Source organism: Typopeltis vanoorti, chromosome 19 (genome assembly GCF_054136105.1).
Source record: "Typopeltis vanoorti isolate ZY-2024b chromosome 19, IOZ_Tvanoo_1.0, whole genome shotgun sequence".
Lineage (NCBI taxonomy): Eukaryota > Metazoa > Arthropoda > Arachnida > Uropygi > Thelyphonidae > Typopeltis > Typopeltis vanoorti.
In genome coordinates this window covers 25,089,460-25,112,081 of record NC_143567.1, presented here as the reverse complement: position 1 = coordinate 25,112,081, position 22,622 = coordinate 25,089,460, and the positions used below count along the sequence as shown (strand labels likewise).

The window sequence follows — 22,622 nt, the reverse complement described above, 5'->3', positions numbered from 1 at the left end:
AAGGGGGGGGGGGTCCGGAAAAGTGGAGGGGATGTTTGAGGCAAGGTGGGAAGATAAATTAGAAAATCCGTTTTCTTTTTAAAATGATATATATACATATATATATGTATATATATATTATTATATTTTAGGGTGCTTTTTGGGGAAGGGGAAGGGTTATGTGAGAAACAGGGACTGGGGGGGGGGGCATTATCTTGGTGCGAGCCGTTTCGATTCTGTTATCGTCATCAGAACATTAAGAGGAGTAACATGGGAATTTCCCAGAAATGATACCTATAATTATAAAGATTAGTTACTGTATCTCGGATGAATCAGATAAAACCTAGCTGTGTGTGTATACAGGACCTAGGGAGATTTTTAAAGATGCTAAAATAATGACTGCATTCATCAATGAAGTGAGTGATGGCAATTGATTAAAATATGTATGATGATTCATGCAGAGCCACATTACTCACACACACTTGCAGGCATATATTATCATCAATTCTTGAAAGGAAGGAATGTCTCTGCATAGACCATAGTCAGATGATTATGGCCTATGCAGAGCCAAGCAAGTACCACTTCTTCTCTGCAAACCCTGAGGAGAGGAAGTGGTTCTTGCTATTTTAGAGAATGAGCTGACCTAGTTGTAGCATCTGCATTTTCCTAGATCTCAATAAGGTTTGGAATCCAACATTGGCAATGTCCAGTTGGATTCTCCTTATCTGATAGAACAAATATTAGATAGATCCAAGAGAGCACTAAATGTTGCTGTTATACTAGAGAAGTATGTGCCTGAAGAGAGCTACTTGATTTGGTATATATAAATAATGCACCTATAGTAGCATTTCAGTTTTATGTAATTTAAAACATACAGTATGTTTTAAATTACATAAAATTACATATTGCATACAGATAGAACATACAGTATGTCTATCCAGACATACTGTATGTTCTGAATAGATATTACGCTGTCTGAGAAGACAGCTGTAGCACACACAAGCGACTCTGATTTTGGACTGTTTCTGCAGACTAGTACAAAATCAGAGCATTCTGCTCTAGCTGCTGGCAGAGAGAAAGAGGGATGCAGTGTCTCACTAATCTACAAATGGAGAAGCAGGCATGACAGTATAATGTGCCATGGTGATAGCACATTTAGTGGTGTCCATGCAGTACTGATTGCCTTGATGTATAGAGCTTGTAGTAATGCTTTTATTCACAAACCAAAGAGACATCTGACAGATATTGAACAAATTTTTCCACTGTGAGGTTCTCTTAATCTTAAAATTTTATTTTGGTTGTGTATAATAATGACAGTTGTTGATGTTGAAGAGTTATTCATGGTTTATTTGTCTTGATATAGACTAGGAATGGGTGAAGTCTGAAATGCTACAGTTGCAATTCTGATAGCCTGATGATATGTATGGATCCAGCCATCAAAATGTGCCATCTCTTGCAGATCCAGGGAATTACGACCCACAATCGAGTCTTGATCTGATAAGTGCTTGATATAAGTGGAGCAATGAATAGCTGTCAGCACTCCAAGAGATTGAACTTCTCAACTCTTTACATTCTAGTAACATGAGAGCTGCAGAGATAGCAACCTATTGTTAACCTTCTTTCAAACTGGACATAAATGAATTCAAATTTTCACTATAGAATACTATTTGCATGCATTTTTACTACAAACATGGTGTTCATCCTCACCCAGAGCTAAGACTAGGACAAATCATAATTCCAATTGCAATGAAGTATTTTTCTTGGGATTGATATTCCACAAAGAATCTGACATTTACCTTATAATATGATTTTTAGTGGAACCTGTGGCATAGTAATTAAATAATAAAGTAACATGTAAAAACCAGTGGGATAAAGCAGTTCTCCTCCATAGATGGAGATTGAAATATGAACGCTTATTCAAAGAAAGTTGTGGAACTATCTTACACTGACCGAATTTAAATAGAAATGTATGTCTTTCTCAAAGATCTGGGAGACTTTTATCTTATGTAAAAAACCATTTATCTTAATAGATTAAATTTGTTATTTCTATTATTTCCTAGCACGCAGTAACAATTGTATTTTAATAGGTGATCCACCAAACGTTTGCCTATATTCCATTCCTATTACAGACACTGAAGATGTACTATTTTTTTTAGTACGAATTACGTGTCTTTTTACTAATTAAAGATTTCACTGTGGTTTTTACGTATTACTTTATTATTTAATTTACCTTATAATATGTCATTTGCAAAATAAATACAACAGAAATATGAGTTTCTTTGTGGAATATCAGTCCCAACAACCTTGCTTCTATTGAAACTGGGATTATGATTTGTCTTAGTCTTAGCAGGTCAGGATGAACACCTGTTTGTAGTAAAAATACATGCACACAGTTTTCTGTGGAATGGTGAAAATCTGAAGTTATTTACAAATGTCCAATTTGAAAGATGGTCAATGACTTGTTGCAGCTGTCTCTCTCTCTGTAATCGTCATGTTATTACTAGAATGACAAAAGATGGAAAGTCACCCACAGAGAGAGCATTACTCCCTCTTCTTGAGAAAGGATTAAGCAAGGATTGATCCTGATTGGACTTGGAAAATTTGGCTAGATATAAAGTTTTTGATGACGAGAGAATAGTTTCCTTTGAGAATAAACCTGTGTAGGTCTTTCAATATGACAAACTTTCAAGTTGTGTCACATGCTTTTCCATGCCAAAGAAAATCAATACTAAGTGCTCATGTATGAAAAAAGCATCTCTAATGGATGTTACCAGATGGATAAAATGATCTAGTGTTCAGTGATATTTTCCAAAGGCAGACCATCTTGGTAAAAAGGTTTGCTGCTCTCCAGAAAACATAAAATATGAGAGTTAACCATTTTTTCAAGATCTTGCACAAACAGTTATTCAGAACAACTGGACAATAATTTATTGGTATTTTTAGATCTTTACATGACTTTGAAAAAGCAATAATAATTGCATTTTGCCAGTATTCCTGAAATTCATTCTTAAAGAAAATTCCATGAAATTAGTAGACTGGTTGATCTGTGGAGGAATGGGGGGGGGGTTAACCTTCTCTTAATCTTATGGTAGCTGGTTGGCATTGAAATAAAGTAGCTTTTAGCTATTCTTTCTTGAACAGTTTGTTGTAATCTACCAAACCATTTGAAGTGAAAGAATTTGATGTTTTTCTGCTTTACTTTTAGGGATTATACCCCAAGGACATTGTTGATGAGTTTTGGAAAAACTATCCTGAGCATGTCTGTAATTGCTTTTGGATAAGCAATTGCATATCATTCTGTTCTAGCATTAAAAAAGGGTGAGTGGAATAAAATCAAATTCTGCCAGGAATGAGAAGATATTTCACTTAGCCTGATCTATTTTCCATAATGCTGTCATGGCATATATAGTTGCCCATATAAGAAAGTGGATATCATAGAAGATGTTAGCTCTTGTGGTTGTTAAATCTTCTACTTCCCATTTACACAGAGTGGGAAGAGGATGGCAAACAAATTGTTAGGTCAAGAGCATTAAATGAAAGAAGGTGTTACTTCCAGCATTCAGGAGGAACAGTTATTGTTATTGAACATGTGCTTCATAATTTTTTCACTGATAGTGTGTGTACTACACCACAGAGTATCATGGCTATTTACCCCCCCCCCCAACCGAGAGCAGAGTGGTGGTGGCAACCTCAACATGAAGTTGTCAAAGTTATCCTGCAATATGTCTGCACTAGGTGGCAAATAGATGCATGCAACAGAAGTTGGAGTAATAAGAGATCCTACTAAGATGCAAATAGCAACTGACTTGTAGGAAAAGAGTATGGCTTCCCCCTTAAACATGGAAGTCCTCAATGGTGAACAAATCTCCTACCATCCCCCTGTCCTTGCAGATGATAGAGATATATCACAACAAAGATCCTCATCAGGTTTTGAATACATATCTTATAGACAGAAGCATACAGATTTATGTTTCTTCATGAGGACCTTGATATCATCCATCTTTTAGTGGAATCCATAGTAATTCTAATGTAGGAATGTGTTAGTTATTTATATCTAGTGGAATGCATTGGACTTCTGGTTTTGTGAGAATTTGCTTTTATCAGTCTTGGATTTTTTCTTTTTAAGGAATTGTGGGCAGCCAGTGTCCATTTCTTTGTCCCCATGAAAGATATCCAAGAGGTCATGAAATTCTACTCCATAATTTCCTCTAGGAAGGAGAAGATATGCATATCTTTTATTCTTTGGGATATACACTCCATTATTTTTCTAAACTGCAGGTTTTGCTGGAGTAAAATCATTTTTGGTATGGTTTTGGGAGTGTGGCTATATTCATTTTTCCATCCCCTAATTTACTTTATGGAGATCACAAGTAAATCATACCGACTAGGAATGATGTAACTGTAAGAAGGTGGGACAGGCATACATTGTAATGTCCTCTTTGATACTTTCTTTAATGTTACTTTCTTGGTATAAGAGGGTTTTTCTACTAGTTGTTGTGGTATGCTTCCTCTTCACCTCCTGGTATGGTATGGTATGTTCTGTTCAGTCTTCATATTTTGAATTTCTTTTTCATTCCTCTGCCATTGGCATACTTGGGAGTAAGTTGGATGGCTCCCTTGCAATTAGTGTATTTGAATGGTTTGCAATATCATCTTTATCATCATGCTCTTTAGTATCACAATGAGTGCAAATGGCAGAGCCACATAGGCAGTCTGAGCATCATAATATTTCTGATTTTTAAAGCATTCAAGTTTGAAATATGCTGTGTACAAGGGCAATTAAGATACCCAGCTTTCACTAATGTTGGGGAGTTTAGGGGTATTCAATATAAGAATGATATTCTTTTTCGGTAATAGAATACATTCCTATGTATGAGAATTCTTATGGATTTCATTTCTTGATTTTGTAATTCAGAGCAAATGTCCTCACTGGGAACATCGAGGAGGTTCCACTCCAACATTCCACTCCACAAAATTCTGACCATTTCTCATTGAGAAATGGTCAGAATTTTGTGTGGGCTTATTACGATTGGTATTCCCCTAAGTGGTGTTGTGAAAGGGGTTGCGATAATTGTTTCTGGGAGTTTTGAGGATGTTTCCTGAATGGAGGTTTTCAATGATAGTATATTTGCAAGTTTTCTGTTTTTTTTTTTTTTTTTGTTTTTTTTTGCTGTCAGTTGATGAGCATATAGAATCTGTACTGGGTTGCCAGAGCTCCCCATCCACCACAGTACCTACACATGGATGCTCAATATCTAGCAAAGCATTAAGTGTGCTTGGAAGTGGAACACTGGGGCTAACCTGGACACCATACAAGCACTACAGCAAACCTTGAGCCCTATTCCTAGACCATAAGGAAGGATAATTACTGCAGCACTATTAACCATTGCAGGCAAGCTCACTAAATTACTGATCCTGGCTAGGCAATTCAGGATTGCCCATCTTGCTGAAGCAGGGCATGGAAAACATGGCATCAGGGTGTTGGTGATGGTGGAAAATATGACAGTAAAAAAGACTCAAGAGAAGTAGACTGAAGAATACAGAAAGAAAAGAAAAGAATAAAGATGAAGAATGAAAAAGTCTAGTGCCATCACTGAGAACCATGAATAAGTGCTCCACATGGAGGGAAGAAGAGGGTGGGGAAGGAGAGAGAGAGAGAGAGAGAGAGAGAGAGAAGTAGGAGTGAGGTTTCAGTTTTAGTTCCTTTCTAATTAAAAAAAAATATATGTGACTATTTCAACTGACTTTTTTCATAACTTGGTGAACTAACCTGTATCTGGTAAAGCAAGTGATGAGACATCTAAAAATGAGATAGTAATAATACCTCCACTTAACTGGTAAAGAGTACCTATTGGTTAAATAAAAATATAATTAACAAGCTGTTATAAATGAAAAAATATATATTTATTTGTTTTTAATTATAAGAAAAAATAAATTATGAATGAATATTATTTAAATTAAGGGGATATTAAATCTCATATAGTTTTAAAACTGAATAAGAAACTCAAAGAACGGAATCAAAGAGTTTCATGCCGAATATAGTAACTATAAACATATCGGCGACTCATAATTTTCTCCATCTTTGCTACGAGTTGCCCTAGTTTTTACTACATACTTGAACTACGTGCTTTAGCTTATGCTAATAGTCGCCGATACGTTTATAGTTACTATATTCGGTATGAAACTCTTTGATTCCGATCTATGAGTTTCTTATTCAGTTTTAAAACAATGTGGGATTTAATATCCCCTTGATTTAAATAATGTTTTACATCGCCGAAATGAAGCCTATTGGCTCTCTACTTCAAATAAATTATGAATGAATATTTTGGGAATGATTTCTTCTGAGGCTCATTAATATTTTTCTTTCTTTTGTCAGAATCATGAAGTGCATGGCGACCTTATAATCTTGATGAACTGTAAATGAACTGTAAATAAATGTTAAAAATATGCTTTATGCCATAAATTAATCTGCAGTCTTCACGATCATCATAAACAAATATTAAATTTCTAATTTTAATAATATATTTGTTATTCATCCTTATTGGTCTAGAAGAATTAAGGATTAGTCAGATTCATATTTTCACTACACATCATTCAAATTAAGGATTAGTCAGATTCATATTTTCACTACACATCATTCAAATGAATGCATTTGGTATAGTTGGATTTTACTTAGACTTTATTTATACAATTTAGGTAAAACACAAAGAACCATATACAGAATAAATATAACAAATTCTCATAAAAACAATGGGATCAAAGAATCATTTAAGACTATGAGGGACATGCTATGATGAGTTTCCTTTAGAAAGGTACTGATGATGTGAAGCAGAGACCATAACTTTCCAGCAGTTATACTATAGTGAGAGTTGACTGTAGTGCTATACAGAATATTTATTATTATTATTATTATTATTCAGGCCTCCATGGAGTCAAAAGACTCATTGTGGGAGGACCTTCCTAAGAAACACAAAGTCTATCAACTCATCAAGGGGAGGTCCCCCCCCCCTAAGAAACACAAAGTCTATCATACCACTCCTTAAACTCATTGACCATTCTCGCTCTCACCACTCCATCAGGCATTGCATTCCATGGTTCAACCACCCTCCATGCAAAGAAACCACTCCTCACCCTCTTGCAAACAGTTTCCTTTCATAACTTCCAGGGATGGCCTCTTGTCATCACTCCTTCCTGCTGTTCAACCAAGCAAAAGAACTCCCCAGCATCAACCCTGTAACTACCTCTCAACAGCTTAAAAGTCTCAATCATATCACCTGTCCTTCTTCTATCCACCAAACTCTGCGTCCACATTCCCTCAGCCAATCCTCATAACTAACATGGTACAGTCCTGAAACCATCTTTGTTATCTGCTTTTGTACCCTTTCCACAGTTAATTTATCTCCTTCAAATCCTGGGGACCAAATCTGAGAACAATGGTCTAAGTGTGGTCTGATCAGAGACTTATACAATGGAATTATAACCCTTTTATCTCTGCAGGTCAGTGTCCTTCTCATAATTACAGCAATCCTCTGTGTTACCTTCACCACCTTTGCAATATGTCCCCTAAATTTCAGGTTTCTATCAATCATCAACTCTATATCTCTTGTCTCCCCTACTTCCTCCAGTATAACTCCTCCCATAGAGTATGCAGCATCCCATTGATGTTTCCGAAACCTCAAGACCTTACATTTCGCTGCATTAAACTGACCCCCATTCATTTTCCCATCTATCTAGCTTATTCAAATCCTCTTGCAGGGCTACCACATCTGCACTATTACTAACAATCCTTCCCAGTTTTGCATCATCTGCAAACAACTGAATATCCCCTTGCAATCCACTGGTAATGTCATTGATATAAAGGTTAAACAATATAGGTCCTGGTACTGAGCCCTGTGGGACCCCACTCGTAACCCTCTGCCTCCTTGAAACTGCTCCAACATACAAGCCTTTAATGGCATTTATGTTATTAAAGGCTTGTTCCTGAATGGTGGCTCCAAATAACCTGGAAAGGCTTTGGGAAAACAATAATATAATAAATACTAAAACTTGCTTCTTGCTATGATTCTTAAGATAATAATCATGGCAATACATAGTAATGTAGATCCACTGACTTTTATTTCATTTATTTATTTTTAATGGTGGTCAGGAAAATAGGATGACAGTGATAAAGTAAATATATCTCCTAGGATATATAATCTTTATCTCCTGAGATATGGAGGATTGGTATCTCAAGAGTGGTATATCAAAAGTATTGAAAAAGTTGGTTAAATTTAGGTGGAATTCAGGAATAGGTGGACAGAAATAAGATATGCTAAATAATTTAAGTAATTACTTAAATTACTGCCTTAGTAATTTAAGCGTATTTTATAATGGATTGATAGCAGAATTAGGGAAATGGATACAGAATGCTGCTGGTCTCTACAGAGCATTTGACAGAATACTACATAAAAACTATTGCATAAATGGAGCAAAAGAAATGGATATGAAGCTGATAGCAGAAAGAAGCTGGGGGGTGGGGGGGATGACAGGCAGACACCAGTATGCAGTTTATGGCAGAGAGGAATCTTGAAGAATGAAGGTATCCAGTGGAGTGCCTAGTATATACTGGCTCTAGTATATACTAGAGCCACTATTCTTCAGTTTGCATATTAATGATATAGGGAATGATTTAAGAGAGAGGATATCAAGTTGTTTGCTGATGATGTAAGACTTGGAAGGACAATAGTTGATAATGGTGACATAGATATCCTTGCACTATGATTTAAATAAACTGGCAGTGTGGGCTAAGGTAACGTTTGTCAATTTAATGTGAAGAAGAATATGGTTGTGCATTTTGAGCTGAAAATATTGCATAATGTGCTTTGCATTGATGTTACTGGATTGCAGGTAACTGATGAGGATTGGGAAGATGATAAACAGAAAGTTCAAGTTCTGAGGACATGTTGCAAAACTGGCAAAATAGTTCAAAGAATTACTTGGATGTTGAAGAGCACATTCACAAGTAGAGATAGGAAGGTTACTATTCCTCTTTATAGATCTATGATATGGTCACATTTTGACAATTGTGCATAGATTTAGTTAATGGGTATATGGTTTCTTGGGATATGGAGGTGGTAGAGAGGATCCAGACACAAGTGAACAAGTTGTTGACATATCTGTGGAATGCTCTCTATAAGGATAGAATGAAGGTGTATAGGTTGGAAGGTGGAGATGACAGGCAAAAACCAGGGGATATAATAGAAATTTATAAGTTACTGAAAAGATTCTATAACAATAATAAAAAAGAAAATTTTCAGTGCATGATGTGTAGAGAGAGAGAGAGAGAGAGAGAGAGAGAGAGAAAGAAACAAGGAGTTGTCCCTGAATGTGCGAGGATTAGATTTTTTTGTTTGAAGAGTGGTGAAGGATTGAAATGTATTGCCAGATGTAGCTGTGAGTGACCAGACAGTGAATAATTTTAAGGAGAAGTATGACAGGCATTATATGAATAATGATTAGTAGGTCTACCACAATGAGTTTTCTGACTCCATGGAGATACCAATTGAATAATAATAATAATAATAATTATTATTATTATTATAGCTACACTACAGCTTGCTTTTTTATTCTGTCCTACACCACTGTGTATCATATAAAATCTTTCAAGTTCTTTTCCAGTTCCTTTAATTTTTTAAAGGAAATGGAAAAGGAGATCAGTTTCAGTGCTTTATTTATATTTTTCTCTTCAAAATTCAAGAACTATCTAGTAGAAGCAATGTCTAAATGTATTTCAAGGACAGAAGGTTAAATAAGGTAGGTGTAAAATGGATGAATGAAGAGATTAAGCATGTGATACAGAAAAAAAAGGAATTATGGAGGTAGCATAAGAGAAGTGGTAATAACCAATTCCATGAAAATTACAAAAAACAATGCAAGGAAGGTGACTTGGTTGGTAAGGATAGCAAAAGTGAAGTATGAGCAGCAGTTAGCTAATGAAGTCAAAAAGAATCCTAGGGAGTTCTTTCAATATGTAACAAGCAAAAAAAAAGAATGATTATGGAAAGATGATACTGACTGGAGAAAATGTACAAGGATAGCTACTGCAGAAGATATGGTGGAGATACTAAACAAGCAGTTTTCATAAAGGTCTTTCATTCTTGTGAATGTGACATCATGGAGAGATTGAGAGTAGTTGATGATGGGGAGGAGAGACTGATTGTAAGTGAGGTGTATGGGGAAATGAGCAAACTTGATGTTAATAGGACTGTGGGACTTGATAATATATTATCACATATTCTGAAGGAATATGCCAGGAAGTTGACATCTGCCTTGACATATTTTTTAATATGAGTATTGCACTGGGTCAAGTTCCAAAGGAGTGGAAGGAGGCAAGATTGTGCCGCTTCATAAGGAAGGTGAGAGCACTCAAGCATCAAATTATAGGTCTATCTGTGTGTCAGGTGTTGTGGTTAAGTTGTTGGAGAAGCTGGTGAGAACTAGGATCCAGAGTTGGGTTGACAACAATGGTATTATCTTTGATGGACAGCATGGATTTGCAAACGGGAGGTCATGTTTCAGTAATCTGCTTACTTATTACAATAAAGAGATGGCTTCCTTGGACAAAGGAGAGAGATACATAGTAGTATACTTATTTAATTACTCTGGATTTAGAGAAAGATGTTGGAAGTTTATTTTGCACTTGGTTAGACTATAATAAATTTAGTTTAATCCTTTTTCCGAGTGTAAGTAAACAAAGTTTGCACATGAAAATATCTTCAGGACTGAGGTAAGGTAGTGCACCTCCTATAGGTAAATATGACCTCTCCTATTGATTCTACCTTAGTATCTTCACGTTTGGGTCTGCCTCCCACTGACGAGACCTCAATAAAGGTCGAAACAGGTATGGGTAGTGGCCCTTCCCTTAATGCATAGCAGTATACATGTCTGCAAGGAGATATGCTTTGCATTATGGGAGATACTGAGACAAGGAGTGATGAGAGCTTGGTCTGCCTTTGCTCAAAGTTGCCTGGTGTTGCACTACCTTACCTCAGTCCCGAAGATATTTTCAGGTGCAAACTTTGTTTGCTTGCACTTGGATAAAAGATTAAACTAAATTTATTATAGTAGTATACTTAGATTTTGCAAAGGCTTTTGATAGATCATGCAGTAATCTATAAGTAAGCATGATAAGTTGATAGTCAAACTAGAGCAGATGGGGTTGGATATTAGATTAGTGCATTGGATCAGAGACTGGCTATCTGATAGGTATCAGAAAATTGTGTATGGGGGAGCAATATCGAGGAAGAGGAAAGTCACTAGTGGTGTGTCTCAGGGGTCTGTTTTAGGGCCATTGCTGTTTAACTTGTATTTTAATGATATTGGCAACAATTTGGATGGGGACATTCAGTTGTTTGCAGATGATGCAAAGTTGGGATGAACTATAAAGAGTATAGAAGATGTTTTGGCCTTACAAGAAGACTTGAATAAATTGAGTGAATGGCATGGAAATGGAGATGCAACTTCAATGTTGCAAAATGTAAGGTTTTAAAATTTGGGAAACAAAGATGGAATGCCCGTACGGTTAGCCTAGTGGCTGTGTGCTTCACAACCATATGACTGGGGAAGGAGTGTCCTAGGTTCCATTCCCGTCGGAGATGTAAGGAGCTGAAGGATTTTCCTCAGCCAAAGCCAAGTTAGCCAGTCCTGGAAACTTGAGAGAACAGTAGGGTTTTTCTCCCCAGTTTATCTGGGGTTTTTCATCCCACAAATCAGGCAAACCGGTCTTGAGAACTCAACACCACTGCAGACATAGGATACATCGGGGCATAGGGCTGACCACCTTATCCTCCTGTGAATGGTTTAGGTCTGATGATTAATAAACCCTCAACACCGCAAGGTAAAAGAGGGGGAACGGAAAATGGTATGAGATGAGATAAAGATGGGATGCAGAATTTATGCTTGGTGTGGATATATTGTTGGAGGTGGAGAAAATAAGAGATCTCGGGGTGACAGTGGATAAGGATCTGAAATTTAGGGGACACACTGTCAAAAGTGTGAGGACAACACAAAGTGGGAATGATGCAGAGAACACTGACTTGTAGAAGTAAGGAGATTCTTGTTCCATTGTATAGGCTTTGATTAGGCCATGCATGGACTTCTGTGCACAGATTTGGTCACCTGATTTTCAAAAGGATGAAGAGATGTTGGAAAGGGTCCATAGATGACTTACTAAGGTAGTTTCTGATCTCTGGAATGTCAAATATGAGGAAAGGTTGAGAAGATGCAATTTACAGAGTCTAGTGGATAGGAGGAAGAGGGATGATATGATAGAGATCTTCAAGTTAGTAAGGGGTTGTTATAGGATCAGTGTTGGAGAGGTTTTGCAGCAAACTGTCTGACCAGAGGACATCCCTGGAAGCTGTATAAAGAGTGTATGCATAGAGAAGTGAGAAGCAGGTTTTTTGCATGCAGAGTTGTGAATGATCAGAATGCCTTGCTTGAGAGTGTGGTGTCTGCAGTTTAAGGCATCATATGATGAGCTGTGTGTGTATGACAAAAGGACCTCCTAGATGAGTCTTTGACTCCATGGAGTCTTAAGATAATAATAATAATAATAAATGTTTGTTGAGTTCTGTTTCTTTTCTAGCTAAGACCTAACATTACAATAGTGACATTTAATGTTTTTTTCAATCATTTACCCTTATTCATGGCGTTGTTTACATCAAATCCATCCTATTTTTCCTTTGAATGCTTCTAGATTTATGCAAAAAAACAGAAGCAGAAGAAATAGTCGTGTTTCTAAGTAGCCACTTTGCAAGGGTGTATCATCCAGGTGGAGAATTTGCAGTTACTGATGTGAAAATTGAGGTAGACAAACTGGAGGCACTCAACATATTGAAAAATATCAATGTGAATACAACAGTTTGACTGGATGTATGTTAATGTATGTGTTATGAGGATGTACAAGAGAACTGGCAGTGCATCTGATGAAGTTATTCGAGCTTAGCTCAGCTCTGGCAAGGTTCTAAGACAGAAGTAGCAAGTTGAAGATCAATTAATATCTCAAGAGTGGTGGTTAAAGTATTAAAAAAAAATGGTTAAAGGTAAAATCCAGCAGTGGGTGGATAGAAATATGAAACTTTGTGGTAGGCATCATAGTTTTGTAAAAGGTAGGTCCTGCCTTAGTCATTTATTTACATTTTATAATAAAGTGACAGCAGAATTGGATACAGGAAATGCTGTTTCACTGATAATGCTGGACTTTACAAAGTCATGAGAAAGTATTACTGATGAAAATAGCAGCACGGATAGGGGGATAGCTGATAGATAAGAATCAGAGGGTGGTTTATGGTGGAGTGGAATTAAGGCAAATGAGGGTGAATAGTGGAGTATCCCAGGACGCTGTACTATGACTACTCTGCACTATTCTTTAATTTGTATATTAATGACAGAGTGGAAGATTTAAGGGGAAATGTTCAATTGTTTGTTGATGATGCAAAACTGGGGAGGGCAGCTGATAAAGGTGATGTAGATAAGCTGCAGGATGATTTAAATAAATTGGCACGGTGGGTAAAGGACAATGGATATTTTGTCATTTTAATGTTGCAAAATGTATGGTAAGGCACTTTGCAATGAAAAAATTACAACCTTTGTATCATATTGATGGTATTAAATTACAGGAAATTGATAAGGCGAGAGATCTGTGGGCGATGGTGGATAGAGATTTGAAATTCAGAGGGCATATTGCAAAAGTTGGCAAAATAGATCATAGGTTTACTTGGATGTTGAAGAACCCACTGACAAGTAAAGAAAGGAATGTTATTACATCTTTATAAGGCTATTATTTTCAGCCACATCTTCGTTACTGTGCACAGATTTCATCACCTGGGTTTCTTAGAGATCAGGAGATGGTGGAGATGATTTAAAGATGAGTGACAGGTTGGTCACAGTGGAATGTTCCCTATGAGGATATATTGACGGTGCGGGTTGCCGAGTTCTGTTAACAGGCAGAGGAGAGGAGACATGATAGAAACTTATAAGTTACTAACGGAATTGTTTAAGATTGACACAAAAGAAATTTTTCAATAGACGAGCATGAGGAATTGGAAGTGCTCAGTAAGGAGATACTGGAAGTTAAAACTGAGTTTAATGTGTTAAACAGAGAAATTAGGACTATAGATATTACTTTAGCTGAAGTAACTAGAACAGGATTACGTATGGGTGAATCTTTGGTGAATGATGAAGTAATAAATAGTATGGGAGTGATTGGGAGTCAACAAAATAAAACCACAAGAGGTCTAGAAGGAACGAGATGTCGTGAGAGCAGGGGGATAAGTAAAAGTGCGTTGCATAATGAAACTGGGAGAGTCATGTGAATAGCATAGAAAATTAGTCCATGAGTGATGCTGTGTGGACTTGAATGAAGTTAAGAGTGGTAAGATATATGGTGATTCTATGATTAAGGGTATGGAGAGCGGTATGCATGAGGAGTGCTTAGCGGTGGGACAATAGAAAGAGTGGCTTTAGCAATAAAGAGAGGGCATGATACAGACACGATGATAGTTATGGTGGGTACAAATGACCTGAGTGGTGGTATAAATCGGGTAGCAAATGATTTAAGAACATTGTTAGATATTGTGAAGAGGAAAAGTGTCAATGGGAGGATAGTGTGTGTGTGCTGCCTCGTTTTGACAATTACGAGTTAAGTAGACGAGTGATGATAATGAATGATATGATTGCAAGAATGTGCAAAAAAGAGGTCTGGAATTTGTTGATGTCTGGAGTGTGTTTGAAGGAAAAAGACAGTTGTATGCTAGAGATGGGCTGCATCTGAACATGGAAGGACATAAGCAATTGAAGAAGTTACTGTTTTCTGAACAAGTGTAAGTAATTGGGCAGCGAAACTAATATTGAAAAGGTTGAGTGTAAGAGAGAGAAACTTTAGCAGTGACTGTATATTTATCAATCCTTATTCGCAGAATAAATTGCAGAAGAGAGGGGATAAAAATCGGCAGGGGGACTACTGAAATTAGTGACTTGTATATCAGTTCTAAAGCCAGTACAAGAACTAGACGGAATCTGCAATTTTTGTATACCAATGCAAGAAGCATTCGAAATAAGAGAGAAGAATTTTTGGCATTAGTCAGTGCAATCTCACCAAAAGTTGTAGGCATTAGTGAAACTTAGCTGTCAGCAGAAGATGTAGTCACTGGAATTGAATGTGATGGGTACAGTATTTTCAGGGAGGACAGAGAAGATAGAATAGGGAAGGAGTACTGTTGATGATAGCTGATGTGTTGCAGCCAAAGAAAGTAGCATATCTAGATGATAGACATGTGAATGAGAGTTGATTTGAGGTGGTCTGGTGTGACATTGTAACCAATGCAACCAAATATACAGTTGGATGCTGCTATAGGCCAGGAAATACAGGGGGGAGATATTGAATTCATGCATCAGCAAATTAGTGCAATGAGTGCAGTTTTAGTGATTATTATGGGGGATTTTAATTATGGTGATATCAATTGAAAGGAGGAAATATCACATAGCAAAAACGAAATGGAGTTCTTACATCTTCTACAAGGTAATTACCTGAAACAGCACATAACTGAAGGGACACGTGGTGTGAGAGTGTTGGACCTGGTTATTGGATCAGAGTATATATGCATAAGTAAGGTGTCCTCGTTACCTCCAATTGGTGAAAGCGTTCATGTTATTGACTTGGGAGGTTGCAAAATCTGTGGATTTTTCTGTTAAGAAGGGGTATATACGGAACTACAGGTTAGACAATTATAACAAGCTTCAGAGTGAGCTTGCAGCCATCCCATGGCAGAACATATTGCACGGGAAAGATGTTAGTAGTGCATGGGATAAAATTAGCAGGTATCTGAGGAAAGCAATATCAGATTGTGTCCCCCATGGTCAGAAAGACAAACAAGGTAGGCATTAGATGGATTAGCAGTAGTATCAAGCTTGATCTGCAAAAAAAGAAAATATTATGGAGAATGTACAAGGAGAAACGCGATCAGTATACCCATGAGCAGTACAAGACTCAAGCTATGAAGGTTACCAGCATAGTAAGTAAAGCTAAATCAGATTATGAGAAGACCTTAGCCATTGAGATCAAAGTTAATCCCAAAGAGTTCTTCCGCTAAGTCGCAAGTAAAAGGAAGAATGACTTCGGAAGGATAACTTTAGTGGGTGCTGATGGTATTGAGATTACAATATCATATAAATGATGGCTTTTCAATGAAAGTCTGGCTGCGGGAAATGTATACAGGGAATGGAAGGAAGGTAAGACAGTGCCATTGCATAAGGGTGGTAACAGACTGGAAGTGTCTAATTATAGGCCAGTCTGTGTGTCATCAGTAGTTGTTAAGATCTTGGAGAAAGTAGTGAGGGACCGTATACAGCATTGGGCAGATGAAGGTAATGTTATCTGTGAGAGTCAACATGGATGTGTGAAAGGGCGCTCTTGTTTTAGCAATATGCTAGCCTTTTATAATAAAGTTACAAGAACATTAGATGAGGGAAAGTCATATACTGCAATTTTCTTAGACTTAGCAAAGGCATCTGACAGGATGCCACATGGTAAGCTGATATTTAAGTTGCAGCACATGGGCGTGGATGTCAGATTGGTAAACTGGATTCAAGATTGGCTGATAAATAGGTATCAATGAGTTATCTATGATGGGGCAGTTTCAAGGAGGCAGAGGGTTACAAGCGGGGTCCCACAGGGCTCAGTATTAGGACCTATATTGTTTAACCTTTATATCAATGACACTGCCAGTGGAATGCAAGGGGATATTCAGTTGTTTGCAGATGATGCGAAGCTGGGAATGATTATTAGTAATAGTGCAGATGTGGTAGCCCTGCAAGAGGATTTGAATAAGCTTGATAGATGGGAAAATGAATAGAGGTCAGTTTAATGCAGCAAAATGTAAGGTCTTGAGGTTTGGGAAACATTGATCGGATGCTGCATACTCTATGGGAGAAGCTATACTGGAGGAAGTAACGGAGAAAAGAGATCTGGAGTTGATGATTGATAGAAACTGGAAATTTAGGGGACATATTGCAAAGGTGATAAAGGTAACACAGAGGATTGCTGCAATTATGAGAAGGACACTGACCTGCAGAGATAAAAGGGTTATCATTCCGTTGTATAAGTGTCTGATCAGACCACACTTAGACTATTGTTCTCAGATTTGGTCCACAGGATTTAAATGGGATAAATTAACTGTGGAAAGGATTACAAAGACGTATGACAAAGATGGTTTCAGGACTGTACAAGGATAGTTATGAGGATCGGCTGAGGGAATGTGGACTGCAGAGTTTGGTGGATAGAAGGAGAGGTGATATGATTGAGACTTTTAAACTGTTGAGAGGTGGTTACAGGGTTGACACTGGTGAGTTCTTTCACTTGGTTGAACAGCGAGAAGGAGTGATGACAAGAGGCCATCCCTGGAAATTACGGGATGGCCTCTTGTCATCAAGAGGGAGTGGTTTCTTTGCATGGAGGGTGGTTGAACCATGGAATTCATTGCCTGATGGAGTGGTGAGAGTGAGAATGGTCAATGAGTTTAAGGAGTGGTATGATATGATAGACTTTGTGTTTCTTAGGGGGAACCTCCCCTGGATGAGTCTTGACAGACTTTATGTTCTTAGGAAGGACCTCTCACGATGAGTATTTTGACTCCATTCGAGGCCTGAATAATAATAATAATAATAATAATAATAATAATAATAATAAATCAGATGTTATAGTCGAATTACTGAGTGATCACTTTTCAAAAGTCTATCACCCAAGTGAGGATATCTCTGTACCTGTAGCAATAACTAATGTGAGAATTGAAGCTAAGAAATCAGAGGCATTTAATATATTGCAAAATTTAAACGCAAACACTGCTGTAGGTTTAGATGGAATATCAGCTTGGGTGTTGCGTGAATGTGCAAAGGAATTGTTAATGCCTCTTACTTGGATATTTAACTTAAGTTTGAACTCTGGTATGGTCCCTAGGGAGTGGAAGTTAGGCAAAGTGGTTCCTTTGCATAAGAGTGGCTCTAAAACTGTGGTAGTTAATTACAGACCAATCACCATCTCAGGAGTAGTGGTAAAAGTATGGGAAAAGTTGGTTAAAGAAAAAATTCAAAAATGGGTGGATCAGGATATGAGGCTCTATAGAGGCCAACATGGTTTTGTTAAAGGTAGATCCTACCTTAGCAATCTATTAACTTTTCATAATAGAATGATGACATCTGAGTTGGACAAAGGAACTGGCTACACAGTTGTACTTCTGGATTTTGTTAATGCTTTTGACAGGATACCCCATGGAACACTGTTGCGCAAATTGGAGCAGATGGGAATGGATACTAAATTAGTGATATGGATAGGAGAATGGTTCAGGGAGAGATACCAGAAGGTGCTGTATGGAGGAGCTGAGTCCAGGATGAGGGCAGGTGACAAATGGTGTGCCTCAGGGCTCTGTGTTTGGGCCATTGTTGTTTAATTTGTATATAAATGATATAGGAAATGGCTTAAAGGGAGATATTTAATTGTTTGCTGATGATGCAAAGTTGGGTAGCACAATAAAAAATCAAGCTGATGTTGAAAGTTTGCAGAATGATTTAAATAAGCTGATAGAATGGGCAAAAGGTAATGGATGTCAGTTCAATGTGGAAAAGTGTAAAGTTATGCATTTTGGGATTAAAAGATTACAAGCTGTGTACTACATTGATGGAACAGTACTCCAAGAGATTGATGAGGCTAGGGACTTAGGGGTATTGGTAGATAGGGAGATGAAGTTCAGGGGACACATTGCTAAGATGTCCAAGATTGCACCTAGGATTACTTGGTTGTTGAGGAACACACTGGCATCCAGAGATAAAGAGGTTATTATTCACCTTTATAAAGCATTGATACTTCCACATTTGGATTACTGTGCTAGGTCTGGTCACCTGGATTCCTTGGAGATGAGGAGGCTGTGGAGAGGGTTCAGAGAAGAGTGACTAAGTTGGTGAGTGATGTAAAAAATGCTCCCTACATTGCTAGATTGAGAGCTTGTAGATTTCAGAGGTTAGTTGAGAGGTGGAGAAGAGGGGATATGATAGAAACATTTAAATTACTGAAAGGTTTTTATTGGATTGATGCAGGGGAAATGTTTCAGCTGTGATAGTGATGGAAGAACAAGAGGTCATCCCTGGAAATTATAGAAGAGTGTGATTAACAAGGGTGTGAGAACAAGGTTTTTTTGCCTGGAGGGAGGGTGGTGAATGAGTGGAATTCATTGCCTGACTTAGTTGTGAGCTCTTCATCTGTAAATGAATTCAAGAAGAGATATGACAGTTATTGTTTTGCCAGTTTGGGTCTCCAGCAATGAGTCTATTGACTCCATGGAGATACCCATAATAATAATAATAATAATAATAATAGTATAGGAAGAACAAGAGGTCACCTGTGGAAGTTGCATAATAACATGGTCAGTGAGGGTGTGCAGAATAGGTTCTTTGCTTTGAGAGTGGCGAATTAGTGGAATGGAATGCCAGAGGAAGTTGTGAGTACCCCAATAGTGAATAAATATAACTAGAGGCATAATAAGCATTGTGTGAATAATGGTTAGTGGGGATGTCCAGCAACGAGTCTTTTGACTCCATGGAGATACCCATATAATAATAATAATAATAATATATTTTACAGGAATAGATTTCCAGCCACTTGTTCACTCCCTACCTAGATGACCCAATTACCTCTTAGTTTGGCAGCTCTCCTTTGACTTCTCCAGCTAGAGTGGCTTTGCTAGCAGCCATGCTACTGCCATCATAGTGCTCTGGATCAGTGATACACATTCATTTCAAATTCATTTTAAATAATTTTGCAAACAACTACCATAATTAATATACTTACCACTAGGTGATATAATTACTGGCTGAAATTGTCGATCTTCATCAGAGGGTGGGAGCATAAGTAGGAAGACAAATACTGAACCATAACTTGTACCAACCCAAAGACTTGGACTGGGTACAGCATCTTAAAAGCATAGTAATTACGTGAAAGAATGGTAAGAATTTGATATAAGTGAATTTTATGATTATAAATTTATAAAAAAAAAGCTGTAAAAAAATTTTTAAGTACTGTCTTATATTATGAATAAAATAATTTCATTTAATTAAATAACTTTTATTTTTATTTTTTGCTAATGAGAGAATAAGTATTCAAATATTAAAGAAACAACTCCCATAATTAGGATAAAAAGGATGTACTTAGTTCTTGTAGATCTAGAAAAGGGATATGACAAGTTGCCCAGGAAAAAACTTTTCAAAACACTACAGTAGTATGGGTTAAATGGAGCATTATACAGGGCAATGCATTCTCGTATTCCATTATATATTTAAGTTATAAGTCAGCAGTTAGAATTGAAGGATATACATGAAGATGGTCTGATGTGAAATGAGGCATAAGACAAGGCTGTACGTTATCTCCAGTCTCATTCATAATCTATATGGATCACATTATGATAGAAAGTAGCATTAAACTTGATATTAGAATTAGAGGTATAAAACATAGCTCTTTGCTTTATGCAAATAATGTTGTACTCCTAAACACATCCAGTGAACGTTTTCATGATTTGCTAACTAAACTGAATAACAGCTGTAACAATTTTTGCATGAAAATCAGCAATAAAAAGATCAATCCTATGAAAATAGGCAGGAACATAGAAAATTTCAAATGTATTCTCAATGGAGAACCTATAGAACAAGTGAAATATTTCAGCTATTTAGGCACAGTGTTTAGTGAAGATGGCAAATTACATATGGAAATAGACAAGAGAATAAGCAAAGCTGGTATGGTGGGGAATAAATTTTTTGAATAAGAGAGAAATTAGCCAAAACGCTAAACTAGCAGTATTCAAGACAGTATTCAAACCAGTTTTAAATTATGGATCTGAGATTTGAGTTAGAAATAAAGCACTTGATCAAGGATTAGAGACCACAGATATGAGGGTTGGTAGAAAATTTGGGGACTGAACAGATGGTATCAATGGCAGAATATGATTGCCTTTTATAATAAAGTGACAAGAGCAGTTGATGAGGGAAAGGCATATACTGCCATTTTTTTTGGATTTTCCAAAAACGTTTGACAGGGTACCACATAATAAGCTGATATTTAAGTTGCAGCACATGGGTTTAAATGTCGGGTTCGTCATATGGATTCAGGATTGGCTGACTGATAGGTATCAGAGAGTTGTGTATAGTGGGGCAATATCACGGAAGCAGAAGGTTACAAGTGAGGTTCCACAGGGATCAGTACTGGGACCTGTATTGTTCAACCTTTATATCAATGATATTGTCAATGGATTGCAAGAGGAAATTCAGTTGTTTGCAGATGATGTGAAGCTGGGAAGGGTTGTTAGTAATAGTGCAGATGTGGCAGTGCTGCAAGAGGATTTGAATAAATTAGACAGATAGGTAAATGAATGGGGGTATCGATTTAATGCAGAGAGATGTAAGGTCTTGAGGTTTTGAAAACATGGATGGGATGCTGCATACTCTATTGGAGGAGGTAGGGGAGACAAGAGATCTGGGGGGTGATGACTGATAGAAAACTGAAATTCAGAGAGCATATTGCAAAGGTGGTGAGGGTAACTCAAAGGATTGCTGCAATACTGAGAAGGACGCTAACCTGCAGAGATAAAAGAGTTATCATTCCATTGTATAAGGCCCTGATCAGACCACACTTAGACTATTGTTCTCAGATTTGGTCCCCAGGATTTGAAGGAGATAAATTGACTGTGGAAAGGGTACAGAGGCTGATAACAAAGATGGCTTCAGGACTACAATATGAATTATGAGGATCGACTGAGGGAATGTGGACTGCAGAGTTTTTTGGATAGAAGGAGAGATGATATGATTGAGACTTTTAAACTGTTGAGAGGCAGTTACAGGATAGACATTTGAGAGTTCTTTCACTTGGTGGAACGGTGGGAAGGAGCGATGACAAGGGGGCCATCCCTGGAAGTTACGAAAGGAGGCTGTGCGCAAGAGGGTGGGGAGTCGTTTCTTTGCATGGAGGGTGGTTGAACCTTGGAATTCATTGTCTGAGAGAGTGGTTGGAGTGGGAATGGTTAATGGGTTCAAGGAGAGGTATGATAAACTTTGTGTTTCCTAAAAACGATCTCCCATGATGAGTCTTTTGACTCCATGGAGGCCTGGATGATAATAATAATAATAATAAAAATGAAGACATTAGGAAGGAACTTGACACTTTTTGCATTCAAGAATGACCAAACCACCTTAGATCAGCAGGGCTGATCTAAGGTGGTTTGGTCATTTAAATAGAATAGGAGAGGAAAGGTTAGCAAAATAGGTGTGTGATGCCAAGATGGCAAGATAAAGACCCAGATGAAGATCAAGGTCTAAGTGGATTGATTCAGTCAGAAGTGCCTTAAAAGACAAGAAAGTTTGATGTGACGATATTAGAATACTGACGAGTAATAGACTAATTTGGAGGAAAATTGCTTCTAGGATATTAGTAATAATGTAAACTTAATCGTGTGTGAGGCCAAGATGGCAAGATAAAGACCCAGATGAAGATCAGGGTCTAAGTGGATTGATTCAGTCAGAAGTGCCTTAAAAGACAAGAAAGTTTGATGTGACGATATTAGAATACTGAC

The 22,622-nt window shown here is 37.4% G+C and overlaps 1 protein-coding gene across 1 annotated transcript in view; it reads right to left on the bottom strand.

Annotated features, from left to right (window-relative positions):
* Positions 1-22,622, bottom strand: part of LOC150095920 (syntaxin-binding protein 5-like) — a 549,764-nt gene that overhangs the window by 80,385 nt on the left and 446,757 nt on the right. Inside the window, exons 22-23 of the mRNA XM_090409567.1 lie at positions 19,856-19,978; positions 5,750-5,827 (exon numbers count right to left, since the gene is read on the bottom strand). Coding sequence (XP_090265693.1) covers positions 5,750-5,827; positions 19,856-19,978 — 201 coding nt within the window. The remainder of the gene's footprint in view (positions 1-5,749; positions 5,828-19,855; positions 19,979-22,622) is intronic.